This window comes from Vombatus ursinus, unplaced genomic scaffold (assembly GCF_900497805.2).
Source record: "Vombatus ursinus unplaced genomic scaffold, bare-nosed wombat genome assembly UNPS02014775.1, whole genome shotgun sequence".
NCBI classification, from domain to species: domain Eukaryota; kingdom Metazoa; phylum Chordata; class Mammalia; order Diprotodontia; family Vombatidae; genus Vombatus; species Vombatus ursinus.
The window spans coordinates 28,939-53,588 of NW_020954553.1; the positions used below are offsets into that span (position 1 = coordinate 28,939).

The following is a 24,650-nucleotide window of genomic DNA, read 5'->3' on the forward strand; positions in this document are numbered from 1 at the left end:
AGCTCTGACATTCTCTGTTCTAAAGTCTTTTCTGGCTCTGACTTTCCATGTTCTATGTATTGAGGACCCCTCCAGCTTTGACATTCTGTGTTCTAAGTCCCTCCCAATTCTGACATGTTATATTTTAAAGTCCCTTCTAGCCCTAACATTCTGTGTTCTAAGGTCCCTCCCAGATCTGACATTTTCTGTTCTGTTCCTTTCCAACTCTGACTTTCTGTGTTCTATGTGCTGAGCACTATGTATTCTATATTCTAAGGTCTCTCTCAGCTCTCACATTCTATTATTCTAAACACTTCCCAATCCCGGGTTCCAACTAAATATCTTCTCTTGCTCACTCCCCACCTCTCCCCCCACTCACTCCCCACACCCAGAACAACCCTCCGCAAGTGGTCCCCACCTCCCCTGAGGACCTTAGAGTTTTCCATGTTTCCTTCATACCCATCCAGACGTCCCCAAAGCAGCCCATGCCCAGCTTTCGGTCCAGGATGATGGAGTCTCTGCTGATCTCCCAGGCATCTTTACCCAAGCCTAGGGTTCCTGGTTTCATGATGGCACAAGGCTTCGTGAGTAGGTAGCATAGCCCGTCATTGAATTCTGAAGGACCATAGTAGGGAGAAGGAATATGTTGGCAACCCATGCTTCTGGGCCTCCCTCCTAGCTGGGAAACTAGGGCAGTTAGCATTCTTTCATTCACTCAGTAGCCATTGATTAAGTACCTACTGTATGCAAGGCTATAGGCCAGGTGGTATAAGAGAATGGGGGACAGCGTTACAGTAAAAAGACCTCTGACTCACACTGATTGTGTGACCCTGGACAAATCAATGACCCTTTCAACAACTGAGAAAACTCCCTAAGACCATAAACTGCTAATCTGCATTGGTGGAGGTAGTCCCACACTAGGAGTTCTCTATATATATTAGATCAGAGGTTTAGATCCCCTTCCACCCCCCCTCCAAAAAAAAGTTCTAGATGGAGAAATCCTAAATTGGTCAGAGCTTTGCGGGTCTCTCTGGATGGGTGGGGGTCCCTCTTCCCCAACCTCCTTCCAGTACTCCTAGTCCTGCTGGACCCTCTCTGAACTCCATCCCATAACCACACCTCACTCACCAGTGTAGTGCTGCACCAACTGCTGGACAGAGTCAAACTGGACCCGTGTGGTGATGTAATACCCTCCATTGTCCAGTTTACGGATCTTGTAATGTTTTACATGGTCCCCCTTATTCTCATCCCAGTCGCGGATAGACAGAGAATAGGCCCCTAGAGGGGTGAGGACAGGGCAGAGGAGAGAGAGGGTGCTAAGTACTTACCTTATGCCCCCCATCAGAGAGACAGCCAAGTAGTGATGGGGGTTCCCAGATGTTTGGTCCCATCCCTTCCACCAAGCCCCAACCCCTCCCCACACCTCCCACCTTGGGTGGTCTCGCTTTCCCGGATAAGGAAGGTTCCTCGAGGGTTGTTGGGGCTCAGCAGCTGCCTTTCAGCATCCTTCCGACCTATCTTCCCAAAGTACCACCTGGGGAGGAAGGGGAGGCCCACAGAGGACCAGGTGAGGAAGGTCCCAGGAGGGATGGTATACCCTGGAGCAGTCACTGCCTTCAAGGCTACCACGTACTCAATCACCGAATTGTAAGGACCTAGGATTGAGAACTGGGTTCTGACAGATTTATCAGTTACAGCATTACAGACTCCCAGAAGGACCCAGGTGCAACTGGTACTAGATTTTTCTATTTGTATCTCCAGTGCTTAGCATAGATCTTGGCATATAATAAACACTTCATAAATGCTTTTTCATTTGTTCATTCATTCGTTCATCCCTTGACACTCTCAAGACACTGCTGTTTTAAATTTATTTCTGTACCATCTCCTCCATCAGACAGGAAGTGCCTACAGCCACGTCTCCCCCATCCCTAAGAGCTGGGTTACACTCTCTCTTCTCCAGCTTGTCAAGGTCCTTCCTAAAATATGGATTCCAGAGCAAAACAGAATAAAACTCTCCTGACTGAGACCAAAGCCAGCAGCCTTGGACCTCTTTCCTGCTGGACACTCCCTTAATGCAGCCTGAGGTCCCATTAGCTTTTTTGCCAGACAGTTCTCTCTCATTGAGTTTACAGTCCACCACCCCTCCCCTCCAATCTTCTGGGGCAGGGGCAGGGAGGTTGATGCAACATGTACACAAGTGAGTATAAAGTATATTCAAAATAATTGCAAAAGGGAGAGAGTACTCTTAACTGGGGAGGTAGGGAGGTGGGAAGGGGATTAGGAAAAGACCTGTGTAGGAAGCACAACCTGACCTATGCTTTGAATGGAGCTAGCGATTCTAATAGTTGGAGGCAGAGTGCATTATATCAAGGTGGGAAATGGAACAGCCAGAGGGTCAGTTTGGATGGAACAGAGAAGGGATGAAGGGGTTTCTCCCACCAACAAGATACTATGGTGCCAATTCCATGACTCCAGCTATGCCCTCTGTGTAGATGATTCCCTTTCTGAATCCCCACATCTCCACAGGCTTGCTGAAAGTTCCCACTGGCCATCCCCATTGTTCCATCAGACTCAGCATGTCCAAAACTTAACTTCTCACCTTCTGTCTAATAATTGCTCTCCCTCCCAATATTCCTGTTCTACCAATGTTCTCCCCACCTCCCAAGTTCCCCAGCCTCAAAACCTCAGCCTATCTAAGATATCTATATTTCACCCTTTCCTTCCAATTAGATTGTAAGCTCCTTGAGGGCAGGAGCTATCTTTTGCTTCTTTTTGTATCTCCAGTACTTAGCACAGTGCCTGGCACATAATGTTGTTTTTCAGTCGCTTCAGTTGTGTCTGATTCTTTGTGACCCTGCTTGAGGTTTTCTTGGTGAAAATACCGGAATGGTTTGCCATTTTCTTCTCCAGCTCATTTTACAGAGGAGGAAACTGAGGCAAAAAGGGGGAAGTGACTTGCCCAGCGTCACACAGTTAGTCAGTGTCTGAGGCCAGATTTGAACTCAGGAAGATGAGTCTTCCTGACTCCAGGTCTGGTGCTCTATCCACTGCACCAGCCAGCTGCCCACCCTGGCACATAGAAGGTGCTTAATAAATGTTTATCGATCCGCTTGGTCCTATGACAGCACCAGGCCCTGCTGAATCTTCTTTGGTAAGCTTCTCCAGTCTATCCCCTCTTGTCTTCTCTGTTCCCACGGTGACCATTGTCGTTCATGCTCTCATCATCTCTTGCCTAGTCTGCAGTAATAGCTTCTTAAGTACCTTCAGTCTTTCTCCCCTTGAATCCATCAGGCAGAACAGGATGTCTCAGTGATTTTCTTCATATACAGCTCTGACAGCATCACTCGCTGCTCAGACACCTTCAATGGCTCCTTACTGACTGAGGCATATACTCCACCCTTCGAGGCCCTCCCCAGTCTGGTCTGCCCTTGCCTTTGCAGCCACGCTCCCCGCCTGACATACCCAGTGCCCCAGACAAAACAGATTACTCACCACCCCCCGATCGTTTGAGATGCTTCCCTTCCCTGCCTTCCCCATCCAGAATGTTTTCCTCCAACTATCTAAACCCTTCAGGTTTAGGATTCAGCTCATGTGCCACATTTTCTGTGAAGCTTTGCCTGGCCTCCTTCCCCCATTGCCAGCCTTCTCTCCACTCCCATGCAACAAAATCTCTCCTTCTGAATTGTAACATCACTTACTGTCTGTATGTAGGGACTGCATATGACCCAATCATATGTTAGTTAGTATTGTTCATTATCATAGAATGTCAGAGCTGGGAGGGCCCTTAGAACATAGAATGTCAGAACTGGTATGGCCCTTAGAACACAGAATGTCAGAACTGGTATGGACTTTAGAACACAGAATGTCAGAACTGGTATGGCCCTTAGAACACAGAATGTCAGAGCTGGGAGTGCAGAGAAAGGTGGAGAACAGAATGTCAGAGCTGGGAAGGACCTGAGTCCATAGGGATTTTAGATGTCATTTTTAAAAATGTGTCTCATCTCCCCAACTAGATGGAAAGTTTCTTGGGTGCAGTGACAATATGCCATCTCTGTTCTCCTAAGCACAGGTGCCTCCTCCCTCTATTCCACCCAGGGCGATGAGGAAGGACAAGGAAGCTGGGAAGTCCCAGAGAGCAGAGACTCCCTGGTCCCTCTTGTCTCATCTTGAGGGCCCGGATTAAAGTCAGAGCACTGCAGCCCTGACCCTGACTCACTCTTCGGCCTGGATGGAGTTCACCGGAGCCACATAGTTGCTGGGGATGTATCCGGTACGTCCAGAGCTCAGGGATCTGGCCTCCCACCAGTCGCCCTCCCTGCAAGGACAGATGGAAGGGCGGGATGAGCAGCTGTCTCACTCTGCTGGCTCTCCAGGCAAGAGAAGTGGGGCACCAGCCTGGCAGCATCCTCCTGAAATGGGAACCCTCAGGGGATGCTGAATGATAGTTTGCGTGTCCAACCAGCTGGGGTCCTCGAGTCCTCCCACCCCTGCCCCGCTCTTCCTAAGATAATAATCATGGGTGTTGGGGGAATCTCTCTCTCCCCAGCAAAGCCAGGGCCCACAGGTGACTCACGTGTTGTTGAGGATGTGGAATTTTTCTCCTTTTGTGAAGGTGAGGTCATCCTCAGTCCTGGCGTCATATCCATAAAGGGCAATGAAAAGAGTTACTCCAGCCCCTGCAGGGAGAGGGGGCAGCTGGCTAAGTGTGGCCAGGCCTCCGTGACCATACCAGGCATACAGCAGTTTGCTCCTTCTGCTCATGAACTCAAAGATTCCCCCAAGCCTCCACTCCTTAGCCACCTGCCCTCACCTGCCCCTCTCTCCTTATTTTTTCAGCCCCCAAATTCTTTAGTTCTCATTCCTTATTCCAGCTAGGCAAGCCTGTTCTCCTTTCTGTCTCTCCTGCTTGGACATCTTCCCTCCTCTCTACCAGGCCCTGTGCCCTGTGGTCTCTCAGGAAGCCTTTCCTGATGATCGATGAACAACCTCCCCCACCCCTAGCACTACTCCTTCCATAGTGGTGACCCTCAGTACTAGCAGGGCCCCTCCCCGCTCCATCCTTTTGCTCTAGCATACTGTCTAGTCCAGTCTCCTCTTAGATCAGAGACTCCCAGATTTTTCCCCTCACATTATAGGTTCTCTGAAGCCAGGATCATGCCTCCCTTTTTAGAAGGGGCAGGCATGGGGGTGGGGTGTGAGGCTGGCTTTCTATTTTCAGAAGGAGGGCTTCCTGAAGGCAGGAGCCATGTTTCCTTCCTTAGGTCACAGGAAAGTACCTTATCTCCCTCTACCTCTGGGTCTCACCCCAAACCATAGGCTCTGCCCATGGGAATCCAGGTCAGGGGAGGAGGTCTGAGTTGACTTTAATACCAGGTGATGTTCGGCACCTAAATATGAGGTTTCTAGGGTTTTGTGGCTGACCCTACCTCCCCACTGGTACCTCCTGCCCTCCCTAACCCCACAAGCACTGACCTGCGATACCTCCAGGTTTTGAGGAAATAGAATTCAGGTAGGCTGGCATGCTGACTGGTTGTTGGGAGAAATTATTGAAGTTGGGATTGTGGGAGGGGGAAGGGGAGATAACCCTGGTGGGCTCAGGACTATAGCGGTTCCCATGGCCTTGATTTCCTCTAGTATTGTCCTCATTGAAGGCCTCAAGCTTGGTGTCTGATCCTGCCTTTTCCTTACAGGGCACACAGCCCATTGTGGGCGCCTGTGGAGGGTGGAGAGGCAGGATGAGAGAGAGGGAGACACTTGCCTACTGGGGACCCTGTCTCCTTGTGCATCCCCTACACCTGCAGAAGCTCCCTGGGCTAGCTGTATGTGTAATGAGGCCAGGACTAGGAGCCCTCTCCAATGTACAAGAGACAGAATTCTGCCTCGGTGGCCTGACTCCCAGTGGGTCATCATATTTGTTTCTATCTATAAAAATAATGATGATGATAATAATCATTATTATAATAATTCACCCTTAGAGAGTGGCTTGGGGTACTAGGAGAGTAGAGTGACTTGCCCAGGAACACACAGTCAGTATGTATCAGAAGTGGGACTAGGCAGAACCCAGGTCTTCATTACTAAAAGGCTAACTCCCTATCCACTCCACCACACTGCTTTAAATAATAATTTATTTGTGAATATAATTATTAAGAGGTACCCTGGCATAATGGGAAGCCAGGGAGAGCTGGGTTCGAATCCTGTCTCTGAAACATATACTGACTGGTTATGTGACCCTAAACAAGTCATCCTACCTCTCAGTTCTATAGGTAACTCTCTAAGACTGTAAATAGTAAAGAAAGTACTGATCTGCATTGGTGGAGGGAATTTCCTCCTCTAGAAGTCCCCCACACCAGTGAAATCACAGCTATCCAATACTAATTACACATACAGACATACATGTGTCATGTTATCTGTTTTAATATTACACAGATCTAATTATAATAATTTTCAATTCAATTCAACAAATATTTATTAAGCGCCTACTATGTGCCAGATACTGTGCTAAGCTCTGGGGGTACAAAAAGAGGCAAAAGACAATCCCTGCCCTTGAGGAGCTTACATTCTAGTGGGGAGAGGGAACAGACAACAGGCAAGCAAACATATACAAAGTAAGCTATATACAGGATTGTTGTTTGTCCTTCGTTCTCAAAGAGGACCAATGATATCACAAGGTGATGTCTTGACTTGCACGTGAATTGGATTTAAGTGAGGCAGAACTGTGCAAAGTCAGCCTCAGTCTTTCCTTCAGAGTCACTGGAGTCCAGTGGCAAGACAAAAGTTAAGACAACTGGCCATGGTCATATTTAGGATAAATAGGAAAAAAAATTAATGGAGGGAATAATAATGACTATTATTGACAAATACACAAAGACCCCCCTGGGAACCAGGATATATTCATATGAATTTGAACATGGGGCAGCTTTGAAGTCAGGAAGATTTGGGTAAAAGCCCTGCCTCTAACTCATACTAACTGTGTGACCCTGGACAAGTCACTTAACCTCTCAATGTGCCCAGTCAACTCTCCAAGACTATAAGTTACAGATAAGTAGAAGGAGTTTCCACATTGGGATTTTCCCATGATGATAAAATCATGAGTCTGGACTAATAATAGTAACAGCTTCCTTAATAATAATCACTACTATTTACATGGTACATTACAGTTTACAAAGAGTTTTGCATATATTATATGGTCAACTAGATGACATAGTAGATAGAGCACTGAGCCTGGAGTCCGGAAGATGGGAGTTCAAATGTGGCCTTGGATACCGACTAGACATGTGACCCTGAGAAAGTCACTTAACCAGTTTGTCTCAGTTTCCTCATCAGTTAAATGGGGATAATAACAGTACCTACATCCCAAGGTTATTAGGAGGATCAAATAAGATAATAATTGTAAAGTGCTTAGCACAGTGGCTGGCAAGTAGGAGGAGCTATATAAATGTTAGTTATTATTATTATCATTATATTATGATCTCATTGAATCCTCACAACAGCGCTGGGAGGTAGGTCTCCCATCTACACTGTTTATCAAGGCAAATACATGGACAATGTTCTTTGCATTAGAAAGGGGGCTCCTTGGGAATGTGTTTGGCCTTTCTTTAAATCCCCAAGACTTAGTAAAGCTTCATTATTATCCTTATTTTACACTTGAGGAAACTGACAAAGGTGAAGTAACTTCCTTACCCAGGGTTATGCAGCTGGTAAAGGTCTGAGGTGGGATTTGAACTCAGGGCTTTCTGCCTCCAAATTCACTGCACTGCACTGTGCTGCCTAGCTGCCCAAACTCCAAGGGCACATGATTCCTTTGGTATAGTTACTCTCTCCCCCTTGCAGATTCCTAACCCTGGAATCTGGAGCCAGTATTTAATAAATTGCAGCAATTGAAAAAGTTCCATCCCCAGTGGTCAGCCTTTCCTGTGATGACCCTCTCCAAACTTGGCTGGGCTGGTCCCCAGACATGGTCTTTTCCAGGGCTCCTAACCTAAGTACTTCCAGCTGGGCAGGCCCGGCCAGAGCCTGTGTTCTCTCCTCACTGCCTCCAAGACCTCAGGGTGACCACCACACCCTGGCAAGGCATCTGAGGAAGACTTCAGTGAGCAACAACAATAATAATAATAACAATCACTAAGACACTCGGAGATGGATCTCTTCGGTGCTGGCTCACTCATCCACCCTTCCTCTGAAGCATTGCCTTTCAGGCTCAGCACATGGCCTGGGAGTTGCACGGCCCTTGGTGACCTCTCTAAGCTTAGCTGGGCTCAGCTCTGGATAACAATCCCAGACCACTAGATCTTCCTGAAAAAGCTCTGGCAGGAGAGGAAGATGTGCCTCAGTTTTCTCCTCTGTTAAATGGGGAGGGGGTAGGTCTAAATGGTCTCTGAGATCCCTCCTAGTTCTGGATCGAAAATCCTCTGGTAGTGGGAAGATAATAATAACAGCACTAAGACCTTTGGGAGATTTGAGCGTGTCTCCCTCTGTGTGAGAGTCTTGGGGTATTAGAGCGCGGTGAAGAGAAGCCAGGACCGGGGAGACCCAGGCTCTAATCCGTTCTCTGCTGCTAGCTTGCTGTGTAACCTCGGACAAGTTGCTTCCCTTGTCTGGACCTCAGGTTTTCCCCTCTGCCAAAGGAGAACATTTGGATGAGGTCCCTTCCAGCCCTGCCATTCTGTGTTTCCATATCTTTGTTTCTTCGCCTGTGGGTCTTCTCAGCTCTGTGTGTGTATCTCCATTTCTCTGTGTGTGTGTGTGTGTGCCTTTGTAGGGGGCAGGGGGCCCATAGAGTGGAGGAGGAGGGAGAATCCCAGGGGGTAGGAAGATCAAGGCCAGTTCCCTGTCTGTCCTGCTTCTAGGCTGTCAAACTAGCTCTTTTCCACTCTCTATCCCCTCCTTCATTGGTTGCCAGGCAACCATAGTCTGTGTGAGAGGAAGGGGGTTGCAGGGAGGGCTTGAGACACTGGCAGGGGGCTGGAGAGTGTGTGTGTGTGTGTGTGTGTGTGTGTGGAGGGGGTGGTAGCATCTGGGAAGCCCCCCAAATGCATCCCCTGAGGCCCTGTCCTCTGCTTCCTCCCCTTATCCTCCCCGCCCTCCGCCCCTCCACTCTCTTTACTCACACAGACACTTACCTTCAGGTCCCGAGCCGCTGAGGTCAGTGGAATAACAGCACGGTCTGAATGGAATGGCCAGATCCCTGAGGGGCAGACAAACAGGAGATGGCGGATACGGACAGCCTGCAGTTTCCTGCTCCGAGACTCTGACCCCTCCAAACCAGCGCCATTCTCATTCCTTTCTTGGGGGACTTTGGGAGAGAAGTTCTGCCTGTTATACTAGAATTCAGAACTCCTGGAGTCCGAGAGGCATCTGCCTTCCATTTCCTTCCAGCTAATACCTCTCACATAGCCTCTCACAGCACTTAGCACACACATGCACACTTGCACACACATATAAATCAGTTCTAACGAGCTGTGGTCCTATATACGAAAACACACAGAGATTCTCACATATTCTTAGGCACTGGAAAATTGGTTTTGAGGTGATCTCGGCTCTGGTCTTGGACGGCTCTCTCCTTGCCTTCCCCATATTCTGTTGAACAATGACCGCTCCCCCCCCCAGAGCTCCAGCCAAGGCCCAGGCCCTTTGGGGGACAGTTCTAGCTGGGGGCAGGGGACATGGGGAAAGGAAGGAATTGGAGACATTGGTGGGGAAGGGGAGGAATCTATGGTCCTTCCAGTCCCAAGAATCTACAATTTGATGTTAACAAATAAAACTAGAAGCTGCACAATACCTAAAAGACCATCCAGTCCAATCGCCTCATCTCACCAGAGACTGAGACCTAGACAGAAGTGATTTGCCCAAGGTTACACAGGGCAGTAAGGAGCAGAATTGAGGGGTCAAACCCAAGTCTTGTGACTCTAAATTCAGTTCTTTTTTTACTATGCCACAATAAGATTGTATGTGTCTGGGTCATTATTTAACTAGAGATTATCTTGTCCCCTCCTCCCCTTCTTACCCTCCCCTTGGGAATGGCTCCGGTAGGGGAGGAGGGGGATGCAGAGATCCTAGGGTCCCTCTTAGCACCCCACCACTCCCAAAAAGCCTTTTCTTGAAGCTAAGAAAGTACCTTTGGCCTTGTGGTGAATTAAGCAAGGCATCCTTCCCCCCGGAAACTCCCATTGCAACAGGGGGGTGATTGGAGGAGGGGAAGCCAAGGCTCAGATGCAGAGTGAGAATGGCCTGGGGAATCATGGGACTGGTCAGAGGGTCAGTTGATTCCAGAGAGGCCCAAGACAAGGGCGTCCACCAAGATTCTGGGGCACAGATTGCCCATCCCATCTCCCTCCTCCCTGGGTACTCTTGAGCTCAGGTTCCGTAGTGATAATAAGGGCTCCCATCTCTAAAGTCCTTTAGGGTTTACAAAGTGATTTCCTCACAGTGACACTGGGGTGGAGATGTTGGGGGTGGAGGAGGATGTGTGTTCATGGGGAAGTTGGTAGTTGCTCATTTTACAGATGAGAAAACTAAGGCTCAGAGTAATGTTGGGGTTCAAAACCAGATCTTTTCACTGTTTTTCTGCAATATCACACCACCTCAAACTAAACTCCAAGATTGGTCTGAGGTGATTCAGCTGACTGGGGACTGGGGTCAAAGCCAGGATTCGAACCTGGATCTCCTGCCCGCCAGGGCTACCCCATGCCCCAGCTTTCTGGCCCACCCTCCTCCCCTTGCAGGTTCAGAGCCTTCACTCTGAGCAGTCCCTGAGCTGACTGGTTTTCACCATCTTCTTCCTTGAACCCTCCTCAGGTTATTCCACATTCCCTTCTTTTTGAGGGGTCTTCATTCCCACCTTCTGCACGTCTCTGTCTTGATTCATGGCCAGCCAAGTATGTGAGAAAAGCCGGCTTCATCTTGGCTGTGAGTTAGGAGGCAGGCCAAGGCCCCCATCTGCCCACAGATATCTCCCTCACAGTCTTGCCTGAAATTCCTCCCTACTTTCTGAAGACCCCTGAGCTTAATATTCTACCATGGCTACTCCTGTCCGGCAACTTGAATTCAAATTCCACCTCTGAAATGTGCCAAGTGTGTGATCATGGTCAAAGCTCTAAACTTTGGTGTTCTCATCTGTAAAATGGGAACCATAATATCTATAGTTCATTTCGTGAGTCTAAAATGAGACATTATACATAAAGTGCTTTGCAAACTTTAAATGGCTGTTCAAACATCTGTTATTAATATTCCAATTTTATAGATGAGGAAATTGAGACTGCAAAGTGAAAAGATCTGCCTGGGGTCATACAGCTGGTAAGTGGTAGATCCAGGATAATGAATATATTATATGTAATAATATACAGAACAACATAATACTACATGATATACAAAGAAATAATAAAAATAATAGCCTAATTATTATAGCACCATGCCTAGCCAATAATAATAATAGCATTTGTTTGATACCTCAAGTTTTACAAAGAACTTTACAAAAATTATCTCATTTGATTCTCAATACAAATCTGGGAGGTAAGTGATGTAATTATTTCCATTTTACAGATGAGGAAAGTGAGGTAGACAGAGTTAAGTGACTAGCTTATGGTCACAAAGTTAGTAAGTGGCTGAGACTTTCTACGTGTAAGGGAGGTAGGTGTTATTATCTGCCTGTGACAGATGAGGCAACTGAGGCAAAACAGAGGTTAAGTGACTTGCCCAGGCTCACACAGTTAGTGTCAGATTGAATTTGAGCTCAGATCTTCCTGAGTCCAGGTCCAACTCTCTGTCTACTTCATCACCTAGCTGTCTTTATTTAAACCCAGGTCCAACATTGTCTCTACTTCAGCATGCCGCCATGCAAGATGTTAGAACCTCAGCTACCATCCACGGGGCTCACTGTATACCTCACCCTCATCACTGTGGGAAGTGCCCCACATTTGGAAGAGTTCCCAGGCTCAGGATGGAAAGCCAGAGTCTCCCTGTAGGCACCTGTTCTTGGGGGCTCAGAGAGATGCTCAGCACTGCAGGCCTCTTTTCTCCCCCTCCTTTTGCCCAAGCCAGGCTCAGGGAAACAGGTTAATCCAGATGCACCATCCCTTAATGGGCTCCCACTTCCTGCATTTCATCTGTGTTCACTGCCAGGCTCCAGGAGCCAGGCTGCTCCTGTCTGCATTGCACCTAGTGCCACCCACCATCCTCCACCTGTCCACACTACCCTCAGCAATGCCACACTGTACCTGTATATATTTCAATGTTGGCGTTGTGCCTAGCTAGGTCACAGTGTGCCTGTCTACACTGTACCAGGGTACACCGTACACAGTGTACTTGTGTAAACTTCCTGGAGCCTGTCTGTATGGCACATACACCTACCCACCATCATGGCGGCCCCTCATATACCTGGGCACTAGAGCAAGGCGTAACCTTGACCTTTCCTACTGCAACATCTGCCCTGCTTCCAGTTGTCCCTTAAGGGAGATGGTGAAGGACAAATGGGCTGGGATCGGGGCTCCACAAAAAGAATTCTATCCTGGAATGTGGGGCCTGTCTTAAGGGATTCTGGGAAGTGGAGAAACCTGCTGCTTGAATGTTTTTTTTTTTGTTTTTTTTTTTTTAGGCAATTGGGGTTAAGTGACTTGCCCAGGGTCACACAGCTAGTAAATGTCAAGTGTTTGGTCTGAGGCCGAATTTGAACTCAGATCCTCCTGACTTCAGGGCCAGTGTTCTATTCACTGTGCCACCTAGCTGCCCCTGCTTGGATGCTTCTAAAGGGGCTGGTGCATCCCCACCAAGAGGCCAAAATGGAAGACTGGGGTGAGAACCAAAGAAAGTTCCAAGAGGGTGATGGAGAAAGTGAAGCTCAGCAGGGCTAGTGGGGACAAGAGAAAGGGGCAGGCAGGGCTCTCAGAATCTCACCAAAAAGGAACCATTTCTGGGGTGGGGAGAAGTGGAGAAATAGGAGGCTTCCGGCTCAGCTCCTCAGCTTCCCACCTAGTGTATCTGATCTAAGAGTGGGGGAGGCACCTCACCGGTGCTGCGCAAGAGGCAAGGAGAAACATTACAGACCTCATTCTCCCCTTCCTCCCTAGCTCCTGGGCTTCTGGAGGAGGAACTCATGTTACTCCCAAAATTCAGGAGTCCTGAACCCCAGTCTCAATACTGCAACATTAACCCACACTCCCCCCAACCTTAAAGTAACTGCTAATGCCCATGGAAACTATCTGTTTAGCCCCTAACCCAGCCAAGTACCTTCAGAGCATACCCTGGGCCCAGACAAGAAATCAGACTCCTGCCTGAGGTCAGTCAGTCAATAAACATTTATTAAGTACCTACCACATGCCAGGAGGGGCAGTTAGGTGGTAGAGTGGATAAAATGCCAGGATGGGAGTAAGGAAGACTCATCTTCCTGAGTTCAAATCTGACCTCAGACACTTACTAGCTATGTGACCCTGGGCAAGTCACTTAACCCTGTTTGCCTCAGTTTTTTCATCTGTAAAAATAAGCTGGATAAGGAAATGGCAAACCACTCCAGTATCATTGCCAAGAAAACCCCAAATGGAGTCACGAAGAGTCAGACACAACTGAAATGAGCAAACAATAAACTATATGTCTGGCACAGAGCTAAGCACTGGGGATACTAGCAAAACAGTCCCTTCCCTCAAGGAGCTTACAGTCTCACAGGGGAGACAACATGCAAATAACAATGTATAAACAAGTGATATACAGGATAAATTGGAAACAATCAACAGAGGTAGTACAGAGGGGATATGAATGTAACATTTCTTTGTTACAGAAGTTCTTAACCTTTTCTGTGCCACCCAGCAAAGGCACCTGAAGTCACTGAATCTGGGCAGTGGGTCAGTGAAGAAAGGTCAGGATGAAAAAGTGAGTCTCCTTCTTCATCCCTCCCCTCTCCTTTTCTTCTGGGTCTCCCCCAACCCTAACCCCAACTCACCTGCTCTTCTTCCTGGGAATTAACTAAGCAATGCTCAAAGACACCAGGGCTATGCTGGGGAGAAACTCATGACTCATTTCCCCCTATCTTATTACAGAGCCCCCATCTTTTCACTAAGTTCCCATACATCTCACTGAGTTTTCATCTCCATCACTGATCCAATTTCTCCTCCAGAAAGTTCCCCATACCTTTACAGGGCCTCCATCCCTTCCCTGAGCTCCTATCCTGTCATTAAGCTTCCATCCCCTCAATGAGCTACCCCATCTACTCACTGACCCAGTGTCTCCATCCTTGAGCCCCCATCTCCTCATTGACCCAATGTCTCCATCCTTGATGCCCCATCTCCTCACTGACCCAATGTCTCCATCCTTGATGCCCCATCTCCTCACTGAGCCCACACCTCCATTATTGAGCCCCCATCTCCTCACTGAGCCCACACCTCCAATATTGAGTCCCCATCTCCTCACTCAGCCCATACTTCTATCCTTGACTTTCCATCTCCTCACTGAACCATCTTTGAGCCCCCATCTCCCCAGTAAGTCCCTAATTATAGCCAGTGCATAGTTACTACCATTAGTACACCAATAGAGAACAAGTGAAAAGAGGCACACACACAAAAATCCCTATGTTCCAAGGTTAAGTCTAGCCTATGATGGTGACTACATTGACCATTCCCTTAACAGGGCCCTAACTATGACTAGGCCTACATTTTTCCTTACTCTCAGGAATATAAATACTTCAAGAACCTCTAACTCCTCAGGCATGAAAACTCCTTCTGCAGCTCATGGTTTCAGTTTTTAGTACATAGTCTGCCTGAAAAGTCATTGTTGGGTGGCCAACCTTCCACCAGTGAATCTCTTCAGGGAGCTAAACCGCGCCTACAAACGAACTAGCTCTGAGACTAACCAGAAACAATCATAGTTCATGTTTATAGAGTTCTTCATAAAGCTCCCTCTGCTAAAAACTCTCCCCTGATGCTTCATCCTGGTATACTGCAAGCTACCTCACCTCTCACCGGCTCAGAGTAGATCAGGGATGAACTGCATGGCTGGCTTGGCCCATCTACATATGCCCAGTGCTTAGCCCAGTACCTGGTACATAGTAAGGGCTTCCTAAAGGCTTGTAGATTGAGTAACTGCTGAGCATCACCTGGTCAGTCACAGGGTGATGAATTTGAGGTCCACAGCAGCTCTCTTGAGAACCACCTACAAAAGGCTGTCAAAGGACTGAGATCTGTGGAACTAGAGAAGGCACCACACAGAAGAAATCACAGATCCTTAAAGTATTCAAAAATTTGCTAAACTTAAAATGGGCCATATAAAGTGAGGTTTTTGTTTTTTTTAATAAGATGACAGCCAATAAAGCATTTTCCTCATGACAACCCCCTAAGGCAAGCAATACAAGGATTGGTAGGGCCATTTTAGAGAAGAGGAAGCTAGGACTCAGAAAGATTGTGACTGTCCAGTTTCACACAGCTAGGAAGTATTGGTTCAGAGTCTAGAATCCAGGTCTTCCGACTTTAAGGTCAGTATTTTTTCTCTCTACAGGCACTAGGCTTCCAGAGAAGGAAATTTCTGTCTCAATCTAGAAACTTGTGTTGAAAGAAAATGGGGCTAGGACTGCCACTTGAGTTCACAAGGCATAGGATTTGGGGGAAGGCTGGTCACAGTCAGGAAGGGGTGAGGAAAGGGTCTGGGGATGAAGGGACTTTTGGCTTCGTGATACACACGCTGAACGAGAGGAGCTGTCCAGCCTACTCCCCACCCCACCCCCAGCTGGGATAGCTGCACAGTCCCCACAGCATCCCCTCCCCTCCCAAACCCCAGGTGCTCACCCCAGCTCCCAGAGGTTCTTCTCCAGCTCTGAGTCAACTTCCCACAAAGACAGCACCTCCTTCAGTTTTCCCCTCCCCCTTCTGGCCACTTCCTTCACCACATGGGTCACTATATAGTCTACCCCAGCCCATGTTCTCTTCCTGAATATACTTATATATGACAAATACAGCAGGACTTGTGAATCTTATGACCTCAACTTCCTCTCCAACCTCCCCCACTCAGCTCTGACCCCGTTATCTCCTACCCTATTTCAGAATCCCACTCTATCTCCTTTCTCCCCTCTCTTGCCTCCTTTCTCAGCTATCTCCCTACCTCCTCTACCTAGGGTCCTCTACCTCCTTTCTTTTCTTCCCTCTTTTTCCTGTATCACCCCCTCCCTCCTGACCTCCCCATCCTGGACACCTATTCACATATAGTATAAAAAGCCTTAGACTGAGGGTCAAGCAAGCTAAGGCCTAGTCCTGGCCCAGCCACTAACTTGCTGCATGATCTTAGAAAAGTCACTTTCTGAACAAAAAAAAATGGAAGAAGGAAAAAAAACAAAAACCGAAAACAAACACTGCATAATTACAATAACTTCATTTTTTTTTGCAGAGGTAGGGACTGTGGATATGGAAAATTATATATACTGTCAGACTCCACTGTTATGTTGATTAGTTTGCTGAATTGGGGGTTTTCCCCCTTTTTATTCTTTGTTATAAAGGATGGTTAGTTGGAAAGGGGGCAAGGGAACAAGCATTTGTTAAGCACCTACTACATGCCAGGAGGGATAGCTAGGTGGTGCAGTGGATAAAGTGCCAGTCGTGGAGTCAGGAAGACTTATCTTCCTGAATTCAAAACTGGTCTCAAACACTTACTGGCTGTGTGACCCTGGGCAAGTCACTTCACCCAGTTTACTTCAGTTCCTCATCTGTAAAATGAGCTAGAGAAGGAAATAGCAAACCGCTACAGTATTTCTGCGAAGAAAACCCCAAATGGGGACACAAAGAGTCAGACAAAACTGAAAAATGGGGGCAGCTAGGTGGCGCAGTGGATAGAGCACTGGCCCTGGATTCAGGAGGACCTGAGTTCAAATCCAGCCTCAGACCAAACACTTGACACTTACTAGCTGTGTGACCCTGGGCAAGTCACTTAACCCCATTGCCTAACCAAAAAAAAAAAAAAAAAAAAAAAAAAAGACTGAAAAATTACTTAACAAAAACCATGCCAGGAACACTTTGCTGAATGCTTTACAACTATTATCTCATTTGATCCTCACAAACACCTTGGGAAGTAAGTACTATTGTTAGCCCCATTTTACAGTTGTAGAAACTGAGACAGACAGAGGTTGTGACTTGCCTAGGGTCACACAGCTGGTAACTGTCTGAAGTCACGTTTGAACTCAGGTCTTCTTAATTCCAGGCTCAGTGCCTAGAATGGCACACAATGTGCCACCTCACTGCCCAAGAGCAAAAGCATATTCAGAACTGAAGGTATAGATAGAAGATAGCAGCAATTTTTTTTTAAAGAAAAAGAAGTCACTTTTTTTCTCTGAACCTCAGTTTTCTCAACTGTTAAATGAGGGGGTTAGACTGAATAGTTCTGACATTCCACATCCTAAGTTCCTTCTAGTTCTAAAATTCCATGCTCCATAATCCTCCCTCCCAGCTCCCTTTTGATGATAATTTCCCCCTTTCCTTTCACTCCCAACTCTTGCCCCCTCTCCTGTCTGTCCCTCCATCTCATAGCACCACCATCTCCTCTCCTTCCACTGTGTGCTGCTCTCCCCTACTTCTCCCCCACCCATTTACTTTCCTCTTCCTCCTCTAAATTCCCTGCCTCAGCACAGCCAGAGCTGAAGGCAGGGGGGTGGTAGAGAGGAAAAGGAGTATGGATGGCCCCCAGCAACAGGAAGGGAATCAGGACTGACCTCCAAATTCTAAGGATGGAGGTACTATGGAAATCACCATCACCTAAGGAGAGAGGGGTTGCCAAGACTGCTTAAGGATTGATTTTTCCACCTACCTTGAATGGTTGTGATACTGCCCAGAGTTTAAGGTGACCCAATAAATGGGATCACCTCTCCCACCCTTCCCCAGTTCTAGCAGGAAGTGACTCTCAGTGGCCAGGTTTCGTACCTGTGAATAGCAGGAGTTTGGTGTGAGTGAGGTGAAAGTGGAGGATACCCATCCCCCACCTCAGTTGCTTCTCAGTAGAAGTCCTGACCACTGAACTCCCTCCTACCCTGTAATTATATCTCCTTTCTCTGAGGACTTGGAAACACTCTAAGGTGGATACCCTGTATTTTGCCTTTGGGCATCTCTGGGGGTCTTCATCATCCCTTACCCCCACAAGGGACGTAGGCCAGACCCCAGACTTCTAGACACATCCATCCTAGGAAGGCTAGAGAAAAAGATGACCAGTCTCAAGGCTAGGAGTTGGGGGGGGGGGGATGTGCTTGGGGTCTAATGCCAGTATGGCCTTGTCCTACCTTGTGCCCTCGTCGTCATGAAGACACTCCGCCCCCCCCCCCCAGCCCGCTGTCAAAAGCAGGATTTCCATAGGGGTGGCCAACTATTCCCGGACTGGGGGGGGCGTCATTTGTGGGGAGGAGGGATTCCCTAGGAAGCAGAGACCTTCCCTTTTCTCAGGGCCCTAGGGGAATACCCAACAGGGGAGGAGGCCCCCTATCGAGGGGGTATGGGTGGCACGTAGTCCTTCCTTCTTCCTCCCCACCCTGCCCCCTCTTGTGGGAAGAGAAGCCTTCTCTGTTTCCCCAGTCTGCATTCCTTCTCTACCCCACTCTTCCCAGACCTCCCCTCATTTCTCTCTACCAGACTTCTCTCCTTCTCCAGGCCCCTCCCTCAGGTTCCCTCCCTCACCTACCTAATTTCCAGTCACCCCCAGGGCCCCAAGTCCAGTGGTGCAATCCCAGGCTTCCTTCTCTGACACCCTTTCCCAGTCCCCTTTCCTGGCTCCCTCCCTAATGCCCCTTTTCATGACTCCCTCCCCCAACATCGCCCCGCACGGGTTTCAGCCTCGGGTCTCCGGGAGCTGTCTCTGGTTCCCCAGGCAAGCCCAGAGCTCAGCCTGAGTGAAGTGGGCAGAGTTCCTCTCCAAGACTGCCATGTGTACCCAGCCGCTGCCTGTACCTTGTTCCTTTGACTGGGTCCCGCTGGAGCCTCAGAGCTCCAAAGCCCCTGGGCTAAGCAGGCTGGCCAGAGAGGGGAGGGGCTGTTCTGACCTCAGCTGTCCCCCCCCCCCCCTCCCCCCCCCCCCCCCCCCCCCCCCGAGGGCTCTAGAAGAGAGGAAGCTGAGCAACTTCTCCAGTTGCAGCCACAAGGGAACTTTCAGTCACTCCTCTCCTTAGCCCCGGAGACTTGGGGCAATAGGCTCAAGACTTTGCGAGGCTGGGAGGGGCAGAGTGGTGTCATTGACTTGACTCCCATCACATCCTTGGGCCCCCAGACCAGCATAGGGGACGTGGGCAGGAGGGGAATATCTCTGCCCCCAGCTCCCACCCTTCCCATCCTCCCAGCCAGTTCAGAATCCACCTTTCGTTCTACCCCAAGCGGCAGTGCCCAACCCGGATCCCACACTAATCTAGTGGGCCTTCGAGGGTGGGGAGGAGAGCCCAAGAGACAGATTGAGAGGAAGCGCGTGTTGTGGGAAGAGCATTGAATCTGGCCTCGGAAGACCTGGGTTCCAATCTCAACTCTGCTATTCAAGTCTATCCCGAGGCAGTGTGGCCCCTGTGTGATCTTAGACAATTGACTTTGTCTTTCTGGGCCTCAATTTCCTCTTTTGTCAAATGAGGGCATTGAACCAGATAGCTGCTGAGGTCCCTTCCAAGTCTAAATGTATGCCTCTCTTATCATATTAGGGCAGGGGTGGGGGTGGGGGCGGGTGGCTTACCTAAGGCCTTCTTTCATTCCTCCTCCCCCGATCCTGAAAAGGGGGCCACAAGGATATTTCCTTCTCCCTAAATCTTCCCTGGGTTGATTGGTCATTCTTGTTTTTCCTCCTAGGTATGTCACCCAATTCACCTCCCAACACCCCTTCGAATAAGAGTTTGACGAGTCACTGAGATCTGGTGACCCTGGCCTCCTTATTGTCCCTCACAGTTTATCTCTTGACTCCAGGTGTTTTTGATGGCTGTCCTCCTATGCCTGGAACAAGCTGTCTCTGCTTACGTTTGCCTCCTGGCTTCCCTGGCTTCCTTCAAGCCTCATCTTTCAAAAGAAGCCTTCCCTCTGAGATTACCCCAATTTGTCCTACCTATCTTGTTTGTACATAGTTGTTTGCACGTTACCTTCCCTGTTAGACTGTGAGCTCCTTGAGAGCAAAAATTGGGGGGGGGAAGCATCCCCAGCATTTAGCACAGTGCCTGGCACACGGTAAGTGCTGAATAAATACTGATTGACTGACTGTACAGGTGAGTGTGTGTGTGTGTGTGTGTGAGAGAGAGACTTCCCTATTTCTGTCAGGAACATTGCCATACTTATGATCACCCAGGTTAATAAACTAGGGGTCATCCTTGATTCTCTGCTTTCCCTCATAACACCCTCGATCCAGTCAACTATCAAATCCCATCTATTTTCCTCCTCCAGCAGCTCCCAAATCTGTCCTTCGTTCTCCACTCACACTGTTGAGTCCCTCAACCTGTCTCACCTGGAGCTTTGCAATAAGCTTCCTGATTTGTCAGTCTTCCTGCATGCATCCAGACTCTCCTCTCTCCAATCTCTCCTCCAAAAAGCTACCTAATTGGTATTCCTAAAACACAAGTCTGACCATGTTGCTTCCCTGTGCAAAAGGCTCCAATGTGTCCCTATTGCTTTTAGGATAAAATTCAACCCCTCCTGCTTGGCATCCAAAGCCTTTCACAGTCTGGCTCCAGCCTACCTTTCCAGGAGGATTATACATTACTCCCCCTCATTCACTCTACATTCCATCCAATCGTTCAAGCTGGCCTACTTGCAGTTCTCCAAAAACAATACACCCGACTGCAGTTTGGCACAGCCTGTCCCCTGTGCCTGAAGGCTCTCCTTCACTTTCCTCACCTTCCTCACCTCCCCCTCTTGGAATCCCTGGCTCCCCTCGAGGCTCAGCTCAGGTACCTCCTCACATACTAGGCATTCCCTGGATCCCTCAGGTGTTACCATCGTCCCTATTCCTTTGTATTTCAAAATTGATTTTGCATATATTTTTGTGTTTTCTTATCCCCATATAGCTGGGCCATCACCAGTCATCTTGACTTATGTCTTGCCACTGGACTCCAGTGACTCTGGAGGAGAGAATGAGGCTGATGACTTTGCACAGCCCTGCCTCACTTGAATCCAATTCACTGGAAAGTCAAGACATCACCCTCCAGATGTCATTGGTCCCCTCCAAGAAGGAAGGGTGAACAACAAACGGCATCCCTATGATTTAGCCAGCTAAGTAGTTTCAAATCTGACCTCAGATATTTACTAGCTGTGTGACCCTCGGCAAGTCACTTAACCTCTGTTTGCCTCAATTTCCTCATCTGTAAAATGAGCTAGAGAAGGAAATGGCAAACCACTCCAGTATCTTTGTCAAGAAAACCCCAAATAGGGACACAGAGTCAAATATGATAGAATGGCAATATATATTACTTACTTCTCCTTCCCCAAGTAGAATGGCAGCCCCTTGAGGGAGGGAACTCTTGCTCTTATGTTTTTGCATTTGTATCCACAGGGCCACCGAGGCACTTACTGTAGTGAGTACAGAGCCAGCATCAGAGCTGGAAAAATCTGAGTTCAAATCCTGCTTCTGATACAGCCTGGCTGTGTGACCCTGGATAAGTCATTTAAAGTCTTAGTGCCCTGGGAAACTCTCTAAAATTCTAAGTTGTAGAACAGGTAATGTTCTGTATTGGTGTGTATTTGTAGTGTGTGTTTAGGAGGTTGTTTTAATATATGTGTATAAATATGGTCTTCTATGTATTGTAGAAGATATGTATACAGATATGTTGGTGTATTTGTGCCCTTAGGTATTTGCTGTGAAATGGATGCTGGAAAGGTAGAATAGAATCCCATTGTAGAGGACTTTGAATGACAGGCTAAGGAAAGGCATGGTCGACCAGAGGACCTGAGTTCAAATCCTTTCTCTGCCACTTGCTAGCTCTGTGATCTTGGAAAAGTCACTTCCTGTCACTGAGGCTGATTTTCCTTGAATGAAAAATAAGAATAACAGTACTTACCTTGTTTTTCTTCTGGGGCTGTTGTAAGGAAAATGCTTGCAAACCTTAAAATAGTGTAGAAATATAAGAAGCTATTATGATGATGACTCTATTAAATTTAGACTTTCTACTGTATGATAGGGAGCCATGGAAGCTTATTGAGCAGGGTAGTAAGGCAGATCATTTAGCCTAAAGCACTGATCTGGAATGGAGGGAGACAGATTAGAGGCTAGGAAAACAATTAGATCCCCTTCCTTACCGCAGTGTCCATAAGCATGGGGTGTTTGAGATAGGGGTGGAGCATGGACAGGAACATGGCAAAAAACTGAAAACAAAGTAAATGCCCCTTTACTGGGGAAAAACTAAACAAATTGTGCTGGGAAGGAAAAGGTATTTGCTGAGCATCTACTGCACTGTCTGATCTTTATAACAACCCTGTGAAGCAGGTGCTTTCATTATTCCCATTTTACAGTTCAGGAAACTGAGGCAGACAGGTTAAGTAACTTGCTCAGGGTCACCTAGCTAGTAAGTGTCTGAGGCTGGATTTGAACTCAGGTCTTCTGAGATCTGGGTCCAAAATTCTATCCATTACAGGGCCAAGACCATTTGGGCAAGTTAGTGTCAGTGTCAGACTGGAACCCAGGCCTTCTGCTTTCTAGTTCAGGACTGATGTGGGACTTCAGGCTTACACCCCAGGAACTATGAAAAAAATCACCAAGGGCCTAATGAAAGATGGGAAGTGGGCCTCATAGAGGGCAGCTCCCCATCCTCCCCCTGGCCATATTTTTTGTTGTTTCCCAAAAGTCTCCATGGTAGGGGCAGTGAGGAAGGACAGAGAGAGTGTTAAAGGGGATTGCTCACTACCCGCAGTTTCTGAAGGCAGGACAACCAGGGAGAGAACATTGGGAAATGTGAGCAGGGGCTGTGCAGCTGAGAAGCTGGGTCAGTTCTGAGGCCTGTTAATCAGGTGGGCTACCCACATAGTCTTCTTTTCCTGCTTGCCCTGGGTAAGCCATTTCCCTTCTCTCAGCCTCAGATTTTTGCTCTGGAAAATGAAAGTTTTGGACTAAACAATCTCTGAGACCCCTCCCAACTCTAGCATTCTTAGCTTTGAGGCCCCTCCTAGCTCTGACATTCTCAAAGAGCTCTCTCTCAGCTCTGACATTCTTTGTTCTAAGGGCCCTCTCAGTTCTGACATTCCATGTTCTAAGGTCCCTTCCAGCTCTGACATTCTCTGTTCTAAGAGCTCTCCCAGCTCTGACATTCTGTGTTCTAAGGGCCCTCCCTGTTCTGACACTGTGTTTTAAAAACCCTCCCAAAGAGTAAGGAATAGTTTGTCTGTCAGATCTATGGAGAACAGAAGAATTCATGACCAAACAGGAGATAGAGACAAAAAGCAAAATGAATAATTTTGATTACATTAAATTGAAAAGTTTTTGCACGAACAAAGCCAATGCAACTAAGATTAGAAGGAAGGTAGAAAATTGGGAAAGAATTTTTACAACCAGTCTCTCTGATAAGGGCCTCATTTCTAAAATACATAGAGAATTAAGTCAAATTTTAAGAATACAAGTCATTCCCCAATTGAAAAATGGTCAAAGGATATGAACAGACAGTTCTCAGATGAAGAAATTAAAGCCATCTATAGTCATACGAAAAATGCTCTAAATCACTATTGATTAGAGAAATGCAAATCAAAACAGCTCTGAGGTACCACATCACACCTATCAGATTGGCCAACACGACAAAACAGGAAAGTGATAAATGTTGGAGAAGATGTCGGAAAATTGGAACACTAATGCATTTTTGGTGGAGTTGTGAAATGATCCAATCATTTTGGAGAGCAATTTGGAACTATACCCAAAGGGCTATAAAAATGTGCATGCCCTTTGACCCAGCAATAGCACTTCTAGGGCTATATCCCAAAGAGATCATACAAATGGGAAAAGGACCCACATATACAAAAATATTCATAGCAGCTCTTTTTGTGGTGGCAAAGAATTGGAAATTGAGAGGATGCCCATCAATTGGGGAATGGCTGAGCAAGTTCTGGTATATGAATGTGATGGAATACTATTGTGCTATAAGAAATGATGAATAGGCTGACTTCAGAAAAACCTGGAAAGATTTGTATGGTCTGATGCTGAGTGGAGTGAGCAGAACCAAGAGAACATTGTACACAGTAACAGCCACACTGTGTGATGACTAATATTGATCAACTTAACCCTTCCCAGCAATACAAGGATCTAAGACATCTCAGAGGCCTTGTGATGGAAAATGCTATCCACATCCAAAGAAAGAACTATGGAAGGTGAAGTGCTATTTTTTTTCCCTTCTGCTGAGTTTTGTTTCCTCTTTCTGATGGTGCCTCCTATTGGTTCTAATTTTTACTTATATCACTAATGTGAAAATATGTTTAATATGAATATAAATGTATAGCCTATATCAGATTGTGCACCGTCTTGGGGAGGGTAGTGGGGAGGAAGGGGGAGAAAAATTTTAAACTCAAAAGCATATGGAAGTGATTATTGATAAATCAAAATAAATTAATAAAAAGAAACCCTCCCAACTCTGATATTCTGTGTTCTAAAGGCCCTTCCAGCTCTGACATTTCATGTTCTAAGGGCCCACCCAGTTCTGACACTGTGTTCTAAAGGCCCTCCCAAGTCTGCTATTCTGTGTTCTAAAGCCCCCTCCCCCCCAGCTCTGACATTCTGTGTTCTGTGAGGTG

The 24,650-nt window shown here is 47.5% G+C and overlaps 1 protein-coding gene across 5 annotated transcripts in view; it reads right to left on the reverse strand.

The window, feature by feature from the left end:
* LOC114044833 (tyrosine-protein kinase Fgr-like) overlaps positions 1–17,767 on the reverse strand; it is a 22,128-nt gene extending 4,361 nt beyond the window's left edge. The window contains exons 1-9 of one of the 5 annotated variants that reach the window (XM_027864543.1): positions 17,746–17,767; positions 9,099–9,163; positions 8,424–8,594; positions 5,452–5,692; positions 4,553–4,655; positions 4,196–4,294; positions 1,410–1,513; positions 1,108–1,257; positions 439–594 (exon numbers count right to left, since the gene is read on the reverse strand). In XM_027864543.1, the coding sequence (XP_027720344.1) occupies positions 439–594; positions 1,108–1,257; positions 1,410–1,513; positions 4,196–4,294; positions 4,553–4,655; positions 5,452–5,683 (844 nt within the window). In that variant the 5' untranslated portion in view covers positions 5,684–5,692; positions 8,424–8,594; positions 9,099–9,163; positions 17,746–17,767. Of the gene's footprint in view, positions 1–438; positions 595–1,107; positions 1,258–1,409; positions 1,514–4,195; positions 4,295–4,552; positions 4,656–5,451; positions 5,693–8,423; positions 8,595–9,098; positions 9,164–10,093; positions 10,281–15,740; positions 15,759–17,745 lie in introns of those variants that run through there. The other 4 variants (XM_027864545.1, XM_027864542.1, XM_027864541.1 and 1 more) reach the window with 4 other exon arrangements.
* Positions 17,768–24,650: the final 6,883 nt, after the last annotated feature.